Raw genomic sequence first — 20,749 nt, 5'->3', positions numbered from 1 at the left:
ACAGAGAGGAAGAGAGAGGGATAGAGAGTTAGAAACATCGATGAGAGAGAATCATCGATCAGCTGCCTCTTGCACACCCCCTACTGGGGATGTGCCCTCAACCAAGGTACATGCCCTTGATCGGAATCTAACCTGGGACCTTTCAGTATGCAGGCTGATGCTATAGCGACGCAGGGATGTTCCGCCCGCCAGGTTGCTTGGCGCCTACACCCATAGGCTCTGAGTGGCCAGGGGGCGTTCTGGGACCCCTGCTGCTCAGGACCTAAGCACGGGCCTACAGGCTAGGAGCGGCCTGGGTCCGGAGGATGTTTCCTGGACCCAGGCCGCTCAGCGCCCGCATATGCAAATTAACCGCCATCTTGTTCGCTGATTGGCTGTGGGCATAGCGGAGGTGCGGTCAATTTGCATGTTTCTCTATTATAAGGTAGGATAAGAGATGGTATCTCTTTTTAGTTTTCATTTGCATTTCCCTTGTTACTAGTGAGGTTGAGTCTCATAGTAAACTGCACCCAAGACATGCAGAATCTCCTTGAATAAAATTAAGAGTTTTTACCGAGCAATGTAAACAAAACCAGTGATAAATTGAAAAGGTTAGGGATTCTCCAAACTGTACACAGTTTCAACATAATTTTAATCAAAATTCAAAAGGGATTTATTATAAACAAGATAAAAAGATTCTTTCATGTGGAATATTAAGCAAGCAATAAAAACAAAGAATACTTTGTTGATGAAGAATAGTTTTTTGATGAAATAAAGTACAAGGAGAGAATTACTGCATCTCATATATAAGTATTACATAAATCCTCAATAATTAATGCATTGTGACAATGACGCAGGGGTCAGATGGCTCAATAGAAGAAAATGGATAGCAAGAAATAGAGCCTAGTGTATTTAGAAGTTAATGTGATAAAAAAAGAATTACAAACTAATGTTGAAGGATTGAATTACAGCTTAAGGAAGCTGACTATGCATTATGTACATTCCAAGAATTTAAAAAATAAATATGCCAACTAAAGACAAAAATAATGGAAGTAAATATCTACTAGTATATGATTTCAAGGACTAGCAAGAGTCCTGTAAACAAACAAGAATGGAAACAACTTAATTCTAAAAATAATTGTATACAGATATAATATATTGCTTCAGCTTTTAATATCCTGATTATACTGATTTTAGAAGTTTGAATATAAGTTTAATACATCCTCACGGGAGTCATACTGACATGCTGAAGTTAGGATACATCTTCATCTAACAAGGGTTCAGATTTTCACTTCCTTTTCTATCTTTCTCTTTTATCCCCTCCCATCCATACATAAATGAGGCCAGCCTGAGACTGAATAGTTTAATATAGAAAATTTAAATCAAGATAAAAGATCTAATAAAAACAAATGCTCTTCAAATTCTGGTCTTAAATTTTAAAATAATGAATCAGTCATCTCCCTTGAGTACTGATGCCTACCTTCAGATGAATAATTACTAAGCTGATCTTGTACCTCTTCATTGGGAAAATATAGAATCGAATGTATTTGTAGGTGGCAAAGCTAAATTCATATACATCTCATAAGAATTTTAGATGAGCACACATACATTTTGAGAACACAAGTAGACAGGTAACTACTTGAAAATTATTAACACATCTCAGAATGAATATATATGGAGCCTACAAATATTATCATTTTTGTATGAGTTGGACAGTCCCTTATTTGACCAATGTTTATGGAGGGCCTCGTCTGCTCAGGTACTGGGCTCAGAGGTGAGTGAGATGCACCAAGCCCCTGTACCTGTGCAGTAGTGAGAAAATAAGTGAAAAAAACCAGCAAAGAAGCCAATTAGTCATTTGAATAGTGAAACAGAGAGGCAGCTTTATGTGGAAGAGGACTTAGCAATTTTTAGTTATAATTTGGTATTCCGCTCCTTAAAGAGGATTTGCCAAATTGCACAAGCTGAAGCTCCTCAAAACCCAAATCCTCCCCTGTGATCAGAACCATAATAGAGGCCTGTACAGGCAGTCCGTTACCTCTAATCAGCACACCTTCTCCCTTTGTTTCAAATAAACAGTATTGGGCTACAAAAAGAAAAAAAAAAAACCATAAAAAAGATAGAGCAGAAAAGGAGGAGCTTGAGGGAAGGTGTTGCAGGGGAGGGGTTGGCCAGGGCACTATGTTCAGAGGACATCTGAATAGAGACAAAATGACATAAAGGGGTGATAGAGGGTCCTAAGGAGGAGACAGGAGGCCAGGGTAGCTGGAGCAAAAGCAAGGAGAGATGAGAGCAAATGGGAGGTGGTGCCGGCCTAGATCTGGGGGCTTCTAGCCACTATCGGCATTGGGTTCACCCTGAGGAATATGGGAACAAGAATGGACCTACCACACTTGTTTAAAGACCGCTGAACCACATAATGCAGAACATGATTAAATTCCAAAATGTTTGGGGCATAGCAGGGCCATGATTTTTAAAGCGGGGTACACATGTGGTAGGGTTGAGGGGAAAGAGTGCGTATCTGCATTAGACGGTGCCATATCTTCTTGGCCCTTAAAGCGACTCAGAGATTGTGGGGGTAGGCATTATTATTATTTTTACTATCAGACTTGGACAATTTATGGAGTAGAAAACGTGAGGCCTGTGGAGAAGGGTATCTGCCCATCTGGAGGTCTGCAGAGGCAGGATGCAGGGGGTGCTGTAGGATGCCAGGCAAAGACCAAATTGGGGCTGGCACTGAACAGCACATAAGAAACTACTTGGGGTGTTAGGATGGAGAACCATGCCTTCTGAGCAGAGGAATAACAGGGGAAGAAGTTGTGGCAATGTGGCAAGAGAATTAATGTGCGAGAGTACCAAAGAAGGCATGTGGGTTGTGCAGAAGTACACCTTAGCAATGAAACATTCTTAGCCATTTGCCTGCCATCTGGGAATTTATGAATAGTTCAATATGCATGGGTTTCCCACATCTCTCAATCATCTGTTTAAATTAACTTTGATTTTCTTATTCTGACAGCTCTGTGCTCAGAGGCCCAGTGAGGTGACTGGATAAAACCACCTTGTGATTCCCAGTTAATTCTGTCCCGAGAATCAGAGCTGAGGATGCAAAGGGCAAGTCATGACCTCCTCCACTCAGGCTCCCAGAGCGCCCAGACATCCAGTGAATTCAACCCCTGGGACCAGCTCTTTTGAGAATCCACAAACTGGAACATGTCAACCCTATTCTCTAGCATGTTTTATCTTGAAGACAAAGCAAGCTTTGTCTGCAGCACAGCATCTTGAAATATGAGTTATTCTATGAGACTATTCACTCTTCGTTTTGTCCATCAACCCAAGTAGAACATTTACACATTTGGAACTTGGTGTAATAAAAATACAAACTTGTTGAGTGCATCCCTGACCTTTGAGATAATAAAAATTATGTTCTAAGAAATCCCATCAAGTGCAATGCAGCGCACCTAGGTCATGTGTCATCTCAGTGGAAAAGGGGGCTTGATTCTAGACTTCATCATCACGATAAACAGTTAGCCCAGAGATTCTGATGGCATAACAACTGTCCTAGTAACTTTGGTAAGATGGTGGTGCCAGAGCCACATGTCTATAATGTTATGTATATATATATATACTATAGTGTCACAATATATTAACCTTTTGCACTCGGATGTCAAGTGTGACTCGACACGGTTAGCATCGGTAGCAGGAATCGAGAAAAAAGCAAGCGAGTGCAAAGGGTTAATACATAATAAATATGTGTGTAAGTGTTAACATCTTTTAAATAGAAAGTAATTCAGAAATGTCTCCCTCCCTTTCCTCCATCAAAATAGGATTCATTCTGTTCCTTCAATTATTCATTCTGTTTCTCCAATTTAAATTTTGTAGTATGATTTTTTTTCTTATAACCCATCCCTTGTGGGTTCAAAGGACCTGTTCTTTAGGTAGTTTACCTTCCAATAATTAAAATAGTCACAGAGACTGAGAAGATCATTTCTTTAAATTAATAACTTCTGTTCAAAGTTCCTCAGTCCTGGAATGAAACAGATTGGAGGACTGGAGCCCCAATTATAAATCACAAATGCTCTGATTTTACTCCACTGTCAGACGTTAGCTCCTAGCACAGTTTATTAATAAACTCTTTTAAAATGTCTTCAACATATAAAATCCAGGCAAAAAAATAAATAAAGTTTCCTTATTTTTGTCTTATTTATTGATTTTCTAATTATGCCTTTAAAAAATACTTGATACATCAATGTCCTGGTTTGCATTTTTAATTCGTTAAGAATTTTCAAATAAGTTATTGTGTTATTGAATAAAGTTTTTTTTTCAGCTTAGAAGAAAGGCAACGGTTACACTCTGTTTTTAGTAGGCTGGTCAATGCAGAGGACTAATAATGAAGCATGGATTCAGGGAAGAATTTTGTTTTGTTTTTAAATCCTGCATACACTGTAGTAAGAATATTCTTTTTTGCTGGCTGCTATGGCTCAATGGTTGAGCGTCAACCCATGAACCAGGAGGTCATGGTTTGATTCCCAGTCAGGGCACATGCCTGAGTTTCAGGCTCAATCCCCAGTAGGGGGCATGCAGGAGGCAGCCAATCGATGTTGATGTTTCTCTTCCTTTCTCTCTGAAGGTCAATAAAAACCTATTTTTCAAAAGTAATTTTTTTGTTTGTTTGTTTCTTAAAGCATACATAATCAGATCAGGTGGTTTCTGTTCAAAATCCTCAAATGATCCCCTTCACCATCAGAAGGTCATTAACATTGGCCTTCGGTCCTGTGTGACCTGCCCTTTTCTTTTCTCTGTCTCCATTGCTCATCGTTCTCTCTTTACTCACTTTTGGCTCCAGTTCCCCCGGGCTTCTAGAAGATCCTGAGTAGCCAACGTGCTGCCCTGGCCTCCTCTGAGTGGCTTCCTTTCCATCACTCAGGTGTCCACCCAACCTGATTTACCATCAAAAATAACCTCCACTCTCACTCACCTCCCTTTCTCTAGATCCTGCCTTTGCTCCCATTTACCACCTGATATATTTCACATTCATACTGGTTTTCTGCCCACACCCACCCAGAGCGAGGTAAGTGCTGGGAGGGCGGGGATCTTGCCTCATTTTTTTTTCAATGCTGAATCCCCAGCACCGAGGGGAGTACCTGGCTCACAGCAGGTACTCCACATTATTTCCTGACAATGCAGTTTTGACTATGAACTTTGAAATTTTGAAATCAAACCAATGTTTACAGTCCACCCTGCAGGAGAAACGTCTAATGCCAAGCAAATTAGTACTTAAGAAGAAAGAATTCTGGTGCCTAAGAAGAGATCTTAGAAGCTTAGAGTATTATAAAATGGTAAACACAGTGACACTGGCCCAGCAAACATTATGCGCATAATAAAAATGTTTTTCTTATAGGTTCATCTCTTCATTTCAAGAAGGGAGAGTGATTTTTCCCACAAGGAAAAGCCAATACTACATATGAAATGCTTCTGCAGTACACACACCTGCATCTTGTTTACAGGAGCCAAAGCTGAATCTATTAGCTAATTATAGATATGCAGATGTCTTGTTTTTCCTTAATGTAAAAAAATATATAAAAGCACGGGAACTAGTATAGTGCCCTGGCTCATGGCTGAACACTCAATTTCCATTAGGTGAGCTGGACTAAATGGTAAAGGGACAGAGAAGTCAGAACAATAAGGAAGATTATTCATAATTCACAATTTTCATATTCTGCTAATGCCCTTCAGGGCTTAAGACATTAAAATGAAAAAAAAAAATCTAAATTGCAAGACAAATGACCACCTATTGATTCATTTTTTAGGGTGTTCATTGCAGAAAAATTAAATCTAGAGCCTGGAGGACTACCAGAAAGGGGGAAAACTTTAGCTTTGGAAACTCTGAGACATACAAAACATTGTGCAATATTTGTTAATATAGTTATCCATGCTTATAGGGTTGAGGAAATTTCAAAGCGAATGATTTTCTGAAAATCATGATTCGCTTTGAAATTTTTGAAAGGGGATTTTAATAACCATAATTGGCACTTGCCCAACATATGATTAATGAACCAACTTTTGAGACCATGTGGTCCTCAACATGGAGCAACCTGATGTTATAAAGCCAACTAAGTCAAGGGGAAAATGGTCTTTTAGTGGGACAATTCCAGAATCCTCTCTGCAGCCCCACAGAGCGAGAGGCATGAGGTATCCTTCAGTCAGAGGTGTGCTTCCCAGGGTTCCTAACGCTGAGTGAGAATCTGCGTTCCTCTAACAGGTGGTGTAGGCAGATTAATGCCGCCATCCCAACCCAAAAATGTCCATGCCCTGATCCCCAAACCTGTAAATATGTATGTTACATGGCATAAGAGATTAAGGTTGCAGATGGAATTAAGGCTGCTAACCAGAATAACTTAAAATGAATTTATATCCTGGGTTAACTGGGTGGCATTTAGATCTCCTAGTCACACAGTCCATCACCTCTTGCTTTAACCACCAGCTCATTCTCTGGCTGCTGGCTGAGATGTACCTCCGTACCTGATCAAACTGAAGTCTGGTAGGACCAAGGCACTCTCATTTCAATATCTGCTCTCCCTAAAGAAGTGCCAAGGAGAGAGAGCTTCTTGTTACACATTTTCTTGATTCAGTGGCTAGCCTATTGGACAATGACCACCAGTCAGTGTTACATGTTTCTCTTTTCAGATACCTTCAGTGAGAAAAGACAGAAAAAGTCTCCTTGACATCCAGGTTGCACACTGGATGGCTGACCCTGTCTATACAAGTAATGAATGACTCACTATTATAAATATCTTCTCAAATGATCATTCAAAAGAATACAACCTAAACAACTGTGAAGATGCACTCATATTGGTTTTTGTCCTGTTAACATTAACCTTCTTATAAACTAGGTTGAAGGAAGGCAGTCTCCCAACAGTGTTCCTTGTCCATCATTTTGACAAGGAATCACAGGTTGGGGCTATGATTTCTCTATAAAACAGGATGAAGCATCAGAGGAAAAAAGGTGTTTTCTGACAATCTCTAGGGTCTAACAGGAATTTTAGGTCTCACATTTTCCTTAAGGATGCAAACAGTCTCTACAAGGCCACGGGTTTTCTGCCATCTCCGGAGACTGGAGGAAAGGAAGTGATTGGAAATCCCAGCTAAAGAAGTTTAGGTTGGATATAAACTGAGACTATAGCCCTGAAGGAGGGATTAGTTCCTCAGGTACAGGTCTTTTAAAAAATATGACATAGGCAATCTCATTCAGAAATGTGCCAAGAAAACAAAGCACGGAGACTGCAGCAGTGACATGTCTGCAAACCAAGGACTGAGGGCCACACCAGAAGCTAGGAAGAGGCAAGGAAGCATTCTACCAGAGTCTAGGGGAAGCCTGGCCCTGCTTATAACTTGGTCTTGGACTTCTGGCCCCCAGAATCTTGGGAGAGTGAATGTCTGTTGTTTTGAGCCACCTAGTGTATGTAGTACTTTGTTACAGCAGCCTCAGAAAACTAACAGACTCCTGGAGCACAGACAAGCTCACCCCTGCTTCCTGCTTGTTAGTTTGCTCTGTGCATGGGAACACTCCTCCTCAGAGAACTCAGTCTGTGGTTCTTTGTCACTGCCTTCCAGCTCTGCTCAAACACCGTTTCCCAGAGATGACTCTCCTGACCCACCTTATGTAGAATAGCAGTGGGTCCCCAACCCCATCACTCTCTACCCCCATTACTGTGCTGGGTTTCCTTCAGGGCCACTAACACCATCTGACATATCTACACTAATAAAAAAGAAAGATGCAAATTGACTGTACCTTCGCAATGCCTGTCAGCCAATCAGGAGTGAGTATGCAAATTAACCCAACAAAGATGGCGGGTTAATTTGCATACACAGGTGACAAGTGGCCGGGGGCAGGGCGGGATGCTTGAATTGTCACCATGGTGATGACGCAGGCACATGGGAAGGCAAAAAGGCCAACTCCGGGCCTGAGCGAAGGCGGTGCCTGCTGCCAGGGGAAGGAAGCCCATTCTTGCAAGAATCTTCATGCATCAGGCCTCTAGTGATAGATATAGGTCTTAACTTGTCTAGTCATCTGGGTCTAGTCTATTCACAGCTGTAACATCAGCGCCTGGAACTTTTGGGCTGCTCAGTGAATATCGTTGAATGAATATATTCATTAATTCCACATTCCCATAATATCAGTGAATTAAGCATTTGGACATATTTACGTGCCCTTGTAAGTTGCATGCATGAATGATTCTTAGATTCAACTTGTTTCAATAGAGCCACACACAATACACGCTTCCAATGCGTCATATTGCTGATAATAGGTTTCAAAATGTGAATGATGAACAGTACAAGTAAAGTAGAATATGGACAGACATTCTGTCTACAACACTATGAGATTGGTTTTACACTGAACTATCAGGAAGAGATTTCCTTAATTTACATTTGCAACATATACTGACTATAACCCACATTTCTTAACCTCTCACGCTGGCTGGCAGTCTATGTGTGTTCTCCCTGAAGTTATGTGGATTCTCCTGCCATTTCACAGTCTTGGAAACTGAGGCTCAGAGAGGTAAAGAAACTTGCCCAAGATCACAGAGTTGGAAAGGAGTAGAGTTCAAAGGCAGAGAGCCTGGCTCCAGAGCCAGTGCTGTAAGCACGACAGTATACTGTCTACTGACATCTAGTAACCGACACAGACTCCTCTGCGAAAAATACTGAACAATTTATGATGAAGGAAAGAGAAGAAATGGCTCAAAGGTAATCAGCTGAAAAGATGGATGGCATCTTCTCTTGAACTATATGAGGTGGAAAGAACCAAGAATAAAATAAAAATTATGAAGCACTTTAAGTGTAGTAGACAGGAACAAGTCTGAATTTTTTTATGCTTATGGAATATTCTAAAAAGGGGTGGGGGATGGGGACAGGAAGGGAAGGTGTGCATATTTTTATACACAGAAGTTAATTTCTATGTTTTAGTTAACATCACCAAAAAAGATAATGCCAATCTAGGAAAAAATGTGTAAATGGTACAAATATATTGAAAGTATATGGAAATGCGTGCATGCACACACACACACACACACACACACACATGCACACACTCCAAAGGACCTATACCCTTAAATCTGAGCCCTCTTCTGTCAATTCTAGGTGAGTATAAATTAGCTATATTATTCTGGAAACTTCTAATTTAAAATTTTAAAATTTTGTGTCATAATCACTAGAGGAAGCGGGAAGCTCTCTCTGACTCCTCGAGGCTGGGTTTGGAGCTGTGGTAAGCACTGTCACAGGCTGGCGACCTGCACTACCAAGGGGCTGACCACCTGATGTGATAGGGCCCTGTTTACCCACTGTCTGTCCAGGTAGTTGTAGATTCCTTAAGATAGGATCTATACATTCTTAATATTTGATTCCCCTACTAAACACAAAACTCTTTTTCCCACTAGAACTAAAAATTCAATTTCTTTAAAAACAAAAAAAAAGTGTTTTATTGGAAGTAGGAGGCTAAGGCAATTAATAAGAGGTTTGTTAGGGGTTAGGAAGATAAAATTAGCATTGGTTTCCTACATAAATTGTTCTCATCTTCAAACTTCATAAGTTTACTGTACAAGACCTTCACACACTTGGAACATTTTGGTTGCATATTTGATAGATGAAGCTAATTTTTCCTGTAAAACGAGGAAGTCAGGTCAAAAAAGTAAATTAAATCTTCATCAGTGGTGGTCACCAGACATTTCCATCACACAGACGTAAACATAGCTCAGTCCTTCCCACGTGTCACATCACATAAGAAAGTTTGAGTGTTTTTAAAAAAGGCATGTTATTTAAGTGGATGGTCTTATGTTTAAAATATACATGTGGAAACTATTTAACATTTTAAGTTAAAATTTTTATTGTGTTAATGTAAAACTCTAATTGAATTTAATTTTTAAATTTATAATAACAAACAAAAATACTTAAAATTTTAAAATATTAAAAATAATCCACTCTGCCCTAGCCAGTTTTGCTCAGTGGATAGAGCGTCGGCCTGTGGACTGAAGGGTCCCAGGTTCGATTCCGGCCAAGGGCACATGTCTGGGTTGCGGGCTCAATCCACAGTAGAGGGCGTGCAGGAGGCAGCTCTCAATGATTCATCACTGATGTTTCTATCTCTCTCTATCCCTCTCCCTTCCTCTCTAAAATAAATAAAAATAATTTTAAAAAATAATCCATTCCTTTCTTTTGAAAATGGGCAAATACTTTTTTTTAACCCCTAGATCACATATCACATATCACCTTGAATGCCACCATGTAGCGTACACACAGACATATATGCTCCCGTTTGTGTATGATTGTCCAGGTGTGACTATGGGTGCCTATCAGCACACCTGCTCTAATGTGTGCATGAGAAGAAATGAGGGGAGATGCAAGAGGGAGGAGCATAAATAAACTCAAACCATTACAACCCATAACAGGCACCTCGTATTGTCCCCAAACCCATGGGATGTCCTTAAAATTTATAACTGAGGAAGAGTTCCCAGATAGAATGAAGAAAGACTTGTGGAAAAAATACTAAGAAGTAATAAACTTGTAGGCAACTTTAAAAAAATGCCTATAGTACAGACACATGAGCAAGTTTTCGTGTTAATAACTCTCCTGATTATCTGCAGCTCAATTTATTGTGACAGACCCAACAATTCTGAAGATAGAATATGGCAAACATAGTTCTAACATTATTGACATCCATCCAATCGCGGCTCTGCCTTTGAAATGAGTAGGAAGCCCCATCAACACATCGGATATTCATTAGCTCATGAAAATGCACTGTACAAACTTGGTGCATTGGTGGGAATGACCCAGACCCTCTCCTTCTGCTTCCTCTTTCCCCACTTGTTTCAATTTTTCCTCAACTGCTTTTCTTCTGATCTTAGTCTGGCTGGGATCTCCAGTTTGCATTATGCCATCCTATCCCAATTTTTGGACACTCGCTGATCTTCAAAGTATGTATAACTGAGTGTTCTACCCTGACTGAGTCAGGGCAGCCAGTGGATTGCAGACTCTACCTTAGTCACAGGTGGTTCCGAACTGACCACACTGGGTCCTCTCTCTCAGTCCCACCTCTCTGATGATTGCCTCAAATCCAAGTTCACCAGACCTGCAGGAAAACTTGTTCTGCTGATTTATGGAAGTGAGTTCTCAGCTCTGTTCTCATTACATCTGGAATCATTTTGAACAAAACTGAATGTCTAGGCTTCATTATGTGAAAACTGTTCAAAGTACTGTAATAAGGAATGAGAAAGACATGATTTATGACCCTCCACATATACGAGATTTAATCCTGCTTTTTGCTCAATGGCTTATCCATTGTGTGAGCAAAGTCAATACCAATAATGAAATGTAGACTGAAGAGCTAAATCAATAGAATAAAATGCAATAGAAAGACTAGAAGACTGAGTAAATTTGAAAAGGCTAGTGCCTGTAAGATTAGTATTTGGACAACAGGTAATTACAAAAATCAATGCCTGTGTATGAAAACATGACTGGCAGTCATCTGTCACAAAGAGAGGACTATTACTAATGATTTGGGCCCTGAGTTAGGATGAGAGAACAGAATAGGTCTATGCAAAATTACACATCTCTCTGTGTGTGTATGTGTGTACATGGACACACATGTGAACACATGTGCACTCCTTATGTGACTGAAGGAGAAAGGGAAACTCCAGATGACTTATTTTGTATTTTTCTTAGGCCTTTACACTTTTCCTATTCCTTTGGATTTTATTAACTTCCATCTCACTTTGTCAACTTGGTATCAGCCTACATCACTCTTTCCTTTATTCTCATCCCAGACTCCCAGGTCCCAGGGAAACATTATCATGAGGTCCTGGCAGTGTTTGGAGCCTGTCAGTTTGCATACATTAAGTTACTTAGTCCCTACAAAGACTCTACAATGGAGGTATCAGCAGCTCTCTTTTAAAGACTAAAAAAAGGCTTGCAAAGTCATAAATCATATCTTTCTCATTCCTTATTACAGAACTTGGTACGTTTTTCACATAACGAAGCCTAGAAATTCAGTTTTGTTCAAAATTATGTCGGATCATATAAAAACAAAGCTGAGAATTCACTTCCATAAATCAGCGGACCAAAGCCCTGTCCCTAAGTTTTCTTACTGGCCCAGTGAACTTGGATTTGAGGCTGCTTGTTCCAGGAGACACAGCTGGTGAGCAGGGAAGTGCCATGGGAAGATGCATCTGTTGACACTGATGTGTGTGTTGGTCACTGCTTCATTGCACCGCCTCTTGTCCACTGTAGGGCCCTGGGGTGCTTCTGCTGTGGCCACCCATGTTCACAGCCAGCTGCCAGGCTTCACTGCCACTGACAGGCTCCAAGGCCAGACCATGGATCATACAGCCGAGCCAGTCAGACCAGTGACTGTGAACTCCCCAGGCCATGATGTCTGCATTGACCGACAGCATGACTCCTTGTAATAGAGTTGGACTCCAATTTTTGATGTTTCGCTTCTGACAGCTTTTCAGCCTCACTCTCCCTCAGCCCCTCTGTCCATATCTGATCAAGCTGATAAGAGAGCTCGGTATTTTCTCCTGCGGCATCAGACAAACTCTGCAAGTCCCTGTCCGCATGTGGGAACCTCACTCTGCTCACCCCTACCCCCTATAACTACCACGAAATCCTGAGCCCGCCTCCTTTCTTCCTCTCAGAAGCCTAATGGGTCCTGCTTGGGAGCCACGCTGCTCACCCAGTAAGCCTCATTATGTGAGTAACTCACCCTCGTGGTATGTGTGTCCTGTCATTAGTCTTGACGTGAGACCAAATTTCAAGATGGAGGGCATGTTGCTTTAGTGGGGTAACACACACTCCTGAACTAACTTTATACCAACCATGGAATGAAATACTTTTGTGACCGTTAGAGAGACCCTCAAAGTTGTATTCTTCAAAAAATGATGGTATGTGGTCCCTTAAGCAGAAATCTGTCCTTCATTTTGAATGGCCATTTAAAAAAAAAAAATGAAAAACAGAGAAAGATGAAGATGATTTCCAGTTGGCACACATAAGCTTAATTTACTTGTAGGACAGTTTAATAGGTGGCATGTTTTGACATTTTAAATTTATCTTAGATGGATACTATTTTTCTTTATCTGAACTTTGGTACTGCTGGCTATGGGATCTGGATAATTCTCTGAGGTGGGTGCTGTCCTGTGTATTGTGGATGCTTTGCAGCATCCCTGGCTGAGATGCTAATGGCACCACCACAACCCTCTCCAATGGTGACTATAAAAAATGTCTCTTGATGTCAAATGTCCCTTGTGCGATAACGCACCTGGTTGAGAACCACTGCTCTGTATTTATTCCACAAATCTGACTGTCCTGATAAGAATGAGCATGGATCTAGTCCTCTGAGTCCCAGGGGAAGAGACAGAAAAAAATGAAAAGCTGCTAGGCTATATATATCCAATGCAAGCAAGCAAAACCTATAATAAATTGCAATTCTGTCTTCAAATTTCTTTCCTCTCTTAAACTAATTTAGACTCATCCTAAAAATTGCTTACATGCTATGGATGCAAGCAATTATATTCATAACTTATAAAATCTTTATTTTAAATGATTACTCAGCTTCTTATATGCAAATGCTTGCCCCTCGTCTAAAAAATCAGAGTTTGCTGTGCTGACCACCATAATTTTCCTGAAATATCACACACCGTAATTTATACACTTTAACATATTTCTGAATTACAAAGCATGCTAACAATTGTTTATATGATGGCCACAGACATTATTCTCTTTAATGGAATGCATATGTGTATTATATCTGCTGGTACTTTTGTGAATGACTCAGAATTCTTGGTTATAACACAAAGCTGGTTTATTGCCTAAAGTTCCCATCCTATTAATGAGTTTTCCAGGGAAGACAGATGATAACATAGATTGAGTGTAGTGATCTTGTTGAAAATTGAGGAGCCAACATAGGATGCTTTGTATTTTTGTAGGAGTTAAAGGCAGAAACAAGTCCAGAGATGGAATTGGGAAGAGAAAGGCAAATCACACCCAAAGTACAGCCATTGACAATCTTACCTGTGTTAACACTAACTCATGTACCCTTGCTCCTCTACTCCGCAGTGTTCATTTATTAAAACAGAAGTGCAAATGGTAGGCAAGCCAATTAATTAAATGGAAAGTGCTATGTTTCATTCTTTTAAATGGATCAACGTTTTCAAGCTTTACTTTTCTTATTTCTTTCCTGTTGTAATATTATTCTAAAAACCTCCCTGATGATGCAACTGGCACTGGTCATTGGAGAATCCAGTAGTGCTTACCTCGGCTTTAATTTTATTGTCTCCAAAGCAGAGGTGCTGTAAATAGGCTGCAGCATTGGACTGGACCGAAGGAAACTGGTGCTGCAACATCTGAATCACTTCAGGCAGCTCCGGGTCTCTCCATCCAAACTCTCTGAACAGAAGGAAGCAGGAGAACATGAGCGAGGAATCCTGCCACACTGTCCACACTCAGTTACCTTTACAGTTATGGGAATATTTCACAAACAATTGTTCTGGTTTCCTTACACATGGACCCACTTAAGAAGACTTCCTTAAATAAATGGTTTGTATATATATAAACCATTTTACACATATACTATCTTACGTGTGTGTCTACATACACTATCATAGATGTATCAACTAAAGTTACATGTGTATGAAGATTGTGAAAAAAATGACTTAAATAGCATCTGATTTTATTAATATATACCTTTTAAATTTGGGCTTAAAAGGATAATTTACAAGGTCACATTTATTTTCTAATATAGTATTTCAACAGTCTGGTTCCAGTATAGTGTTTAGCTAAATTATCAGAGAAGAAATATAACTGAATGGATACAATCCACAGTGTCATAATAGCAGTTAATGTCATCGTTATTTTTATGGTTATCATTATTGCTATTACCTCTATTTTAAAACGATTCTCTGAGGATAAATGTGTGTCAACAAGAAGGAAATTATTTATTTAAAGAGCTGAGATTAGTCATACAATGTTAACACATTTAATGCATTGTATATTGTTTTCCTGTATTCTTCTTTTTATATCTTAGATACTCCAAGAAGCAGGTTGTTTATGTAATTTTAAGAAAAATGCCGTAAGGTATTTAAATCCATTCTAAAACATAAGGTTGATTGCACCATTAAACAAATAAATATTTTTCTGAAGTCAGTTCAACCAATTATAATATCAAGTTAAGAGGGCCAACTATTTGGATTCTATTCATCTAACAGGAAGCCAATTTTTTTTTTAAACAGAGAAATAAAAAAGCAACCTCTGAGACCACAGATAAAAACTTGACCCCAGGAGCCACAAAAGTGTCCTATTTATCTGAAGGATGGGGAGGAAGAGAAACGAGAAGGCTTTGCAACAACCACTCTACTCCTAGAGAAACAGCTCAAAAGCGTACATCCTGCTGATGCCAGGTCAGGGCTGTCATCCGAGAATAAGACTCATGAAAAATGAGAGAGAGAAAGGAGCAGACAGAGGTTAAAAGTTTCCTCGTAGATTCTAACCTGTTCTCTTTATCTTTCCCTTATCACAACTGGGAGAGGTTGTCAAGCAAATCTTGGAACACGTTGGTGTTTCTCTTACAGCTACTGAAGACACTATGGAATAGGAGTCCTTTTGAACTGGCTTAGTTTATTTTTATTGGAAAGATAAAACATTCAATTTAATATGCAGTGAGCATTTAATAAATTTACCTAAAATCTTAGGCACACACACACATTTTCAAAAGGACATATATGGTACAGTAATGCATTTGCTACAAAACATAATTAAATGATTACTGATAATGGACAAACTATTGATGTTTTCTTGGCTATGTGATCACAGTGGAGAACAATTATGGATTAAAACACAGGAAGCCTATTTTTCTTTTTAATTTAATTTCCTTTTGACTCTAAACCACTTCTGCAACATCAAGATAGCACAGTCCCTCTTCTTTTAAGAGCAGCCTCCTAAAATTATATTCTTGTACACTTTTAAAAAAAATCTACAGAATACCTGTAAATTAAAATGTAAAGGCACTAGATGGCCAGGATGAATTCAGGTAGGCTTGTGCCATTGGGAAGTGATTGGTAAAGAATTCATTTCAGCCTGTTTTATTAACCAGATGGTAATGGTTCTATTAGGCTTACATGGCATACATCAAGAACACCTTTGGAACAAGATCTCTCGGGGAATGGTCTTAGGGACTCCCTGCTTACATGCATGAAAATGCATTGTGTGAATGTACACACACACACACACACACACACACACACACAAACTCAGACAGAACAGATGGATACTCCAAAGAATCAAAGGAAGGACCCAAGTGCCTGCATCACAGGTAGAAAGGAAGGCTATCCTGAACACAGATAACAGAGTGGTGAAGGCGCGGGGGGGGGGGGGGGGGGGGGGGGGGGGGGGCGGGTAGTGACGGGATGGGACTGGCCAAAGGGTGGTCAACTGGGGAACATCTCTAATAGTGTCAACAAAAAAACAATGTCAAATCCATTATGGCGTAAGGATTTAAATTTAAAAAAATATTATTTGGATAAGGAAGGTGTTAGTCAGCAATTCAAAAATTCAGAAGTCTCTTTTGTTGCAGAACCTCTATGGGCTGGAATGTGAGGTTTTCTCAGAATACACGTGCAGTGGGTCTATCTGTCATATTGAGATAATGATCCCCACCTGGGAGTATTGTTGGGATGATTAGAAATAATATACATGAGCCCCTTAGAGCACTATCTGGCACATAGAGTGGGCCCTCAAGAAATGTCAAGTATTAAATGTAACTAGATGCAGAAGAAAAGAATAAGAAATGAGAACCACCTAAGATTTCCTAAAGATGCCAAACTCATATCTCATTCCTGACTGGGCTTCACTTTAGAAATGTTAATGGAACTAGAGAATATGCAAATGTAACCTTTTCTCCATTAAAACTTGTCACACAGACCAACAATATTGTGACTAAATCCTCACTCTTATAGGGACTGTCTGGGTTGTTAAAACTACAACGTGCTCAGCACAGAGCTAAATAGCAAACAGTTTGAAATTCGTGACTGTTACGCTGGCACTGACACAAAAGCGTTGATGTACTGTCACAACATTGTATCACATTCACTTCTGCACTGAAGAGAGCCCAGGACAACCAGAGCCTTCAGGATCCAAAATGTGATTTTGGGCAAAGCTTTAGGGCAGAGGGATAATGCTCACGTTGATGGATACCTCAGTCATTTCCTCTGGGGGCAGTGCTGCAAGGACATTACTTATGAAAATCTCAATCATTTCTAAGCTTTTGAACTCTAACTAAAAGTTTTAAAGACCATACTGGCTTTAATTTTTACACCCAGGGCCATGAGGGGGCGTGTTTTGCCTTTGATTTGGTTTTGTTGATAGGGCTGAGTGAGTGGGGGTGGGAGGGGTGATTTACCTGGAGTGGTCATAAAAATGTTAGTGGATCTTTTGTGATGACAAAATGGAGATATTTTAATTCTTGTTGAACAAGGAGAACCTATCCAATGATAAACATGTGGAAGTATTAATGTCTTAATCCTCATTTGTAAAGATTCTGCAACCAAAACAAAAAGCTGCCCTATACGGTTAATCCTGTTTAAAAACATCCTGTGTGTTTATATAAACAGTCACACTAGAATTATGATTATCTAAAAAGAAAGCTCAATTGTTACAGATTTTAGAAAGAAACGGCTTTCTCCACGTTTAATGTTTTGAGAAGATGTAACTCCCAAAACCACCTCATAAGCATTAGTTCATTCAATCGTGCCTTCTAGACCTGTTTCCTGATGGAGCAGCCACCTTGCTCTCTGGAGGTGGGCTCAGCTCCTGGGGACCATCCCGCTGGCAGCTCCCTCCTCTTCTCATCGGAAATCTGGATTACAAATCACACCCTCCCTTCTTACCAAAAAAAATAAAAAATAAATGAAGCAACTCCGGCAAACCATCTATGATGATGTGATAAAACAGAAATCAAGCACAAAAAGGAAAATTTAAATATGATGAGCATAAGGTCAGCATATTTGCTTAATTTGTTTTAAGTTTGTCTCTTTCCTTACTAGTAGCCCTGCCAACAGGAGATAAATTAATATAGGGAGAAGGGGCAGTTCCTGTTAAAGGAAAAGACAGAATGGCCACCGCTTCGTGCACTAGGAAATCAGGAGGAAAGAGTCTGGGACTCTAAGCCTGTCCCGTTATCTGTGGCAGGTCGCTGGTTAGGATATTATGGCAACTGAATGATGGCTCCCAAAGATATCCAGGTCCTAATTTCTAGATCCTGTGCCCTTATATGGCAAAATACATTTTGCACAGAATAAAAAGGCAACAAAACACTGAAAATAAGATGCTGTGAAGGGGGAGGAAGGGCTCAAGAGCCATGGAATGCAAGGAATGCAGCTCCAGAGGCTGGAAAAGACAAGGAAAAGGACCTTCCCCCCACCTCCCCCCCCCCCCCCCCACCCCCTGCCAGAACCTCTGGAGGCAGCCTAGCCCTGACACCATGATTATGGTCCAATAAGCAGACTTCAGACTACAAGAGAATAAATGTGTGTGTTTTAAAACATCAACTTTGTGTTATTATCAGCAAACAAATGCAGAGGCCCATCTGACCCCAGGATATGACCCTTTTTAGCCTGAAAGAGACCAGCCCTCAGGGGAAGGAGGAGGAGGGAGCTGCTTAAGATATTCCAAGAGGCACTATCTCTAAACCATGCCTCTAGGGGTCCTCTCTATCTATGACTTTTGATTATCTGGCAGATTCCTCTATTAATTTTCTCTGACTTCCTCTTGTTTATCTACCTAGCACTCCAACTTCTTTGACCTTCAGATTATTTCAGGAAGGCCCTGTAGCCTTTACTTCTGGCCTTGTTCCCACAGGCTGCCTGGATGCCTGCTTCATCTTAGGCATCCAGCCAATGTCCACTGAAACACTCACTCCTCCAGCCAGTGTTCACGGAACGACCACTGGATGTCTAGCCACTGGGGACACAACAACGAACAGAGCAAAGGTTCCTGTCCGTGGGAACTTAGTTTCTAATGGTAACTGTCAATTCAATTTTTAAAAGAGCAAAATCTATGATTCATCAGATAGCGATAGGAGGTTAATTGGGTTAAATCATGTCCCCCAGAAATTCATGTTCACACAAAACCTCAGCATGTTACCTTACTGGAGACAAGGTCTCTGCCCATGTAATTAAGAACTGGGACAAGACCTTACTGGATTAGGGTGGGTCTAAAATCCAATGAGGGTGTCTGCATAAGAGATAAAAAAGGACACAGAGACGCAGAGAGAAGAAGGCATGTGCAGGTGGAGGCAGAGATTGGAATGATGCCCCACAAGCCAAGGGATACCAAGAATTGCTGACCACCACCAGAAGCAAGGAGACAAGCGTGGGGTGGTTTCTCTGTCAGGGCCTCTGGAGGAAATGAACTCGGCTGATACCTGGATTTGGTCTTCTGATCTCCTGAACTATTAGAGAATACATTTCTGTTGTAGTAAGTCATAGAACTTTAAATTTAATACAACAGAAATTTAAATTAATACAAAAGAAATTTATTGTACTTTGTCACAGCAGCCACAGGAAACTAACACAAGTATGATGAGAGGAATAAAATATGGTCGACACAGGCAATACTGAGAGAGAGAGAGAGAGAGAGAGAGAGAGAGAGAGAGAGAGAGAGAGAGGAAGCCGACTGTAAGGGTGCTTGTAGTATGGGGCTGAAAGACCTCACTGAGAAGGTGACCTTGGAGCAGAGACCTAAAGGTAGTGCCAGGTAGAGGGAATGTTTCAGAAAGGCAGAGCAGTAACAGGACCCAGAGGCAGGAGGGTGCTTGGCATGTCAGACAGGTGAGAAGACCAGAACAGGAAGAATGGTGGTGGTCCAGCAGAGGGTGCTGAGAAGCAAGGGAGTCTGAATGCTGCATTCTGAAGGCAGAGCCAGTAGGATTTCCCATGGGTTGTATATGAATGTGTGGGAAAGAGGTGCTGAACACATCCCTCTGATAGGCATCCTCCACTTGCTCCCCACCCAAAGCTTTACCTCATCTCTTAGGCCCAACCTGGGGCCAGTGGATGGGTTGGTCAGACTAGGACCCTGTTTTGGGGACCAGCCTCTATTATTTCAGAATAAGAAGGAATAATTTCAACTAGCAAGTTTTCTGCTGAAGTGGAGAGAAACAGTAAAATAATGAGAAATTGGTTATTTCTAAACTATTATGGGTACTGGGTAGTTTAAATTAATCTCAATCAAGCAATGGACTTCTCTGACTTCAATTTATTAGGGGTTGAGAGGGAAAATAATGTGAAATGATTAGCCAAAATTTATGCTATTATTTATCATTTTCAGTCACATGTAGTTTAAGTACCAGTGAATTTCTGCTTCTATTTAAGACGGAAATATTCTAAAAGGCCATTAAATTACAAAGAATATTATCAATTGTATTATAATACCTATTCAGTATCAATTAACTTTAAAATACTATTTATTTATTAACTGATGCAACTAGACTCTTTCAGTAAAAATATACTCCACAACAAAAAACCAATTTCATACATGTAAGAATTTAGTTGCCCTGGAAATTCTAACAGGCTCCGTTTGCTGACAAAAGCACAGAGGGGGGAAAAAAACCCAACAACTTATTACCCACAAACTTTATCCTGTATGGAAAATGTTTATATTCTATGACTATATACCTATTTTAAAATTAACTGCCCATAAGTCTTCTTAGAAAATCACCTGAACTTGTGAA

The 20,749-nt window shown here is 40.2% G+C and overlaps 1 protein-coding gene across 2 annotated transcripts in view; it reads right to left on the bottom strand.

Annotated features, from left to right (window-relative positions):
- CTNND2 (catenin delta 2) overlaps nucleotides 1-20,749 on the bottom strand; it is a gene marked incomplete at its 3' end in the record, with an annotated part of 782,663 nt that overhangs the window by 198,449 nt on the left and 563,465 nt on the right. For both annotated transcript variants that reach the window (XM_079800721.1, XM_079800722.1), the window contains exon 10: nucleotides 14,280-14,412. In XM_079800721.1, coding sequence (XP_079656847.1) covers nucleotides 14,280-14,412 — 133 coding nt within the window. The remainder of the gene's footprint in view (nucleotides 1-14,279; nucleotides 14,413-20,749) is intronic.

Source organism: Cnephaeus nilssonii (assembly GCF_951640355.1).
Source record: "Cnephaeus nilssonii genome assembly, chromosome: 2".
Lineage (NCBI taxonomy): Eukaryota > Metazoa > Chordata > Mammalia > Chiroptera > Vespertilionidae > Cnephaeus > Cnephaeus nilssonii.
The sequence above is the reverse complement of the archived record's forward strand: the minus strand, read 5'-3'. Positions and strand labels throughout refer to the sequence as shown.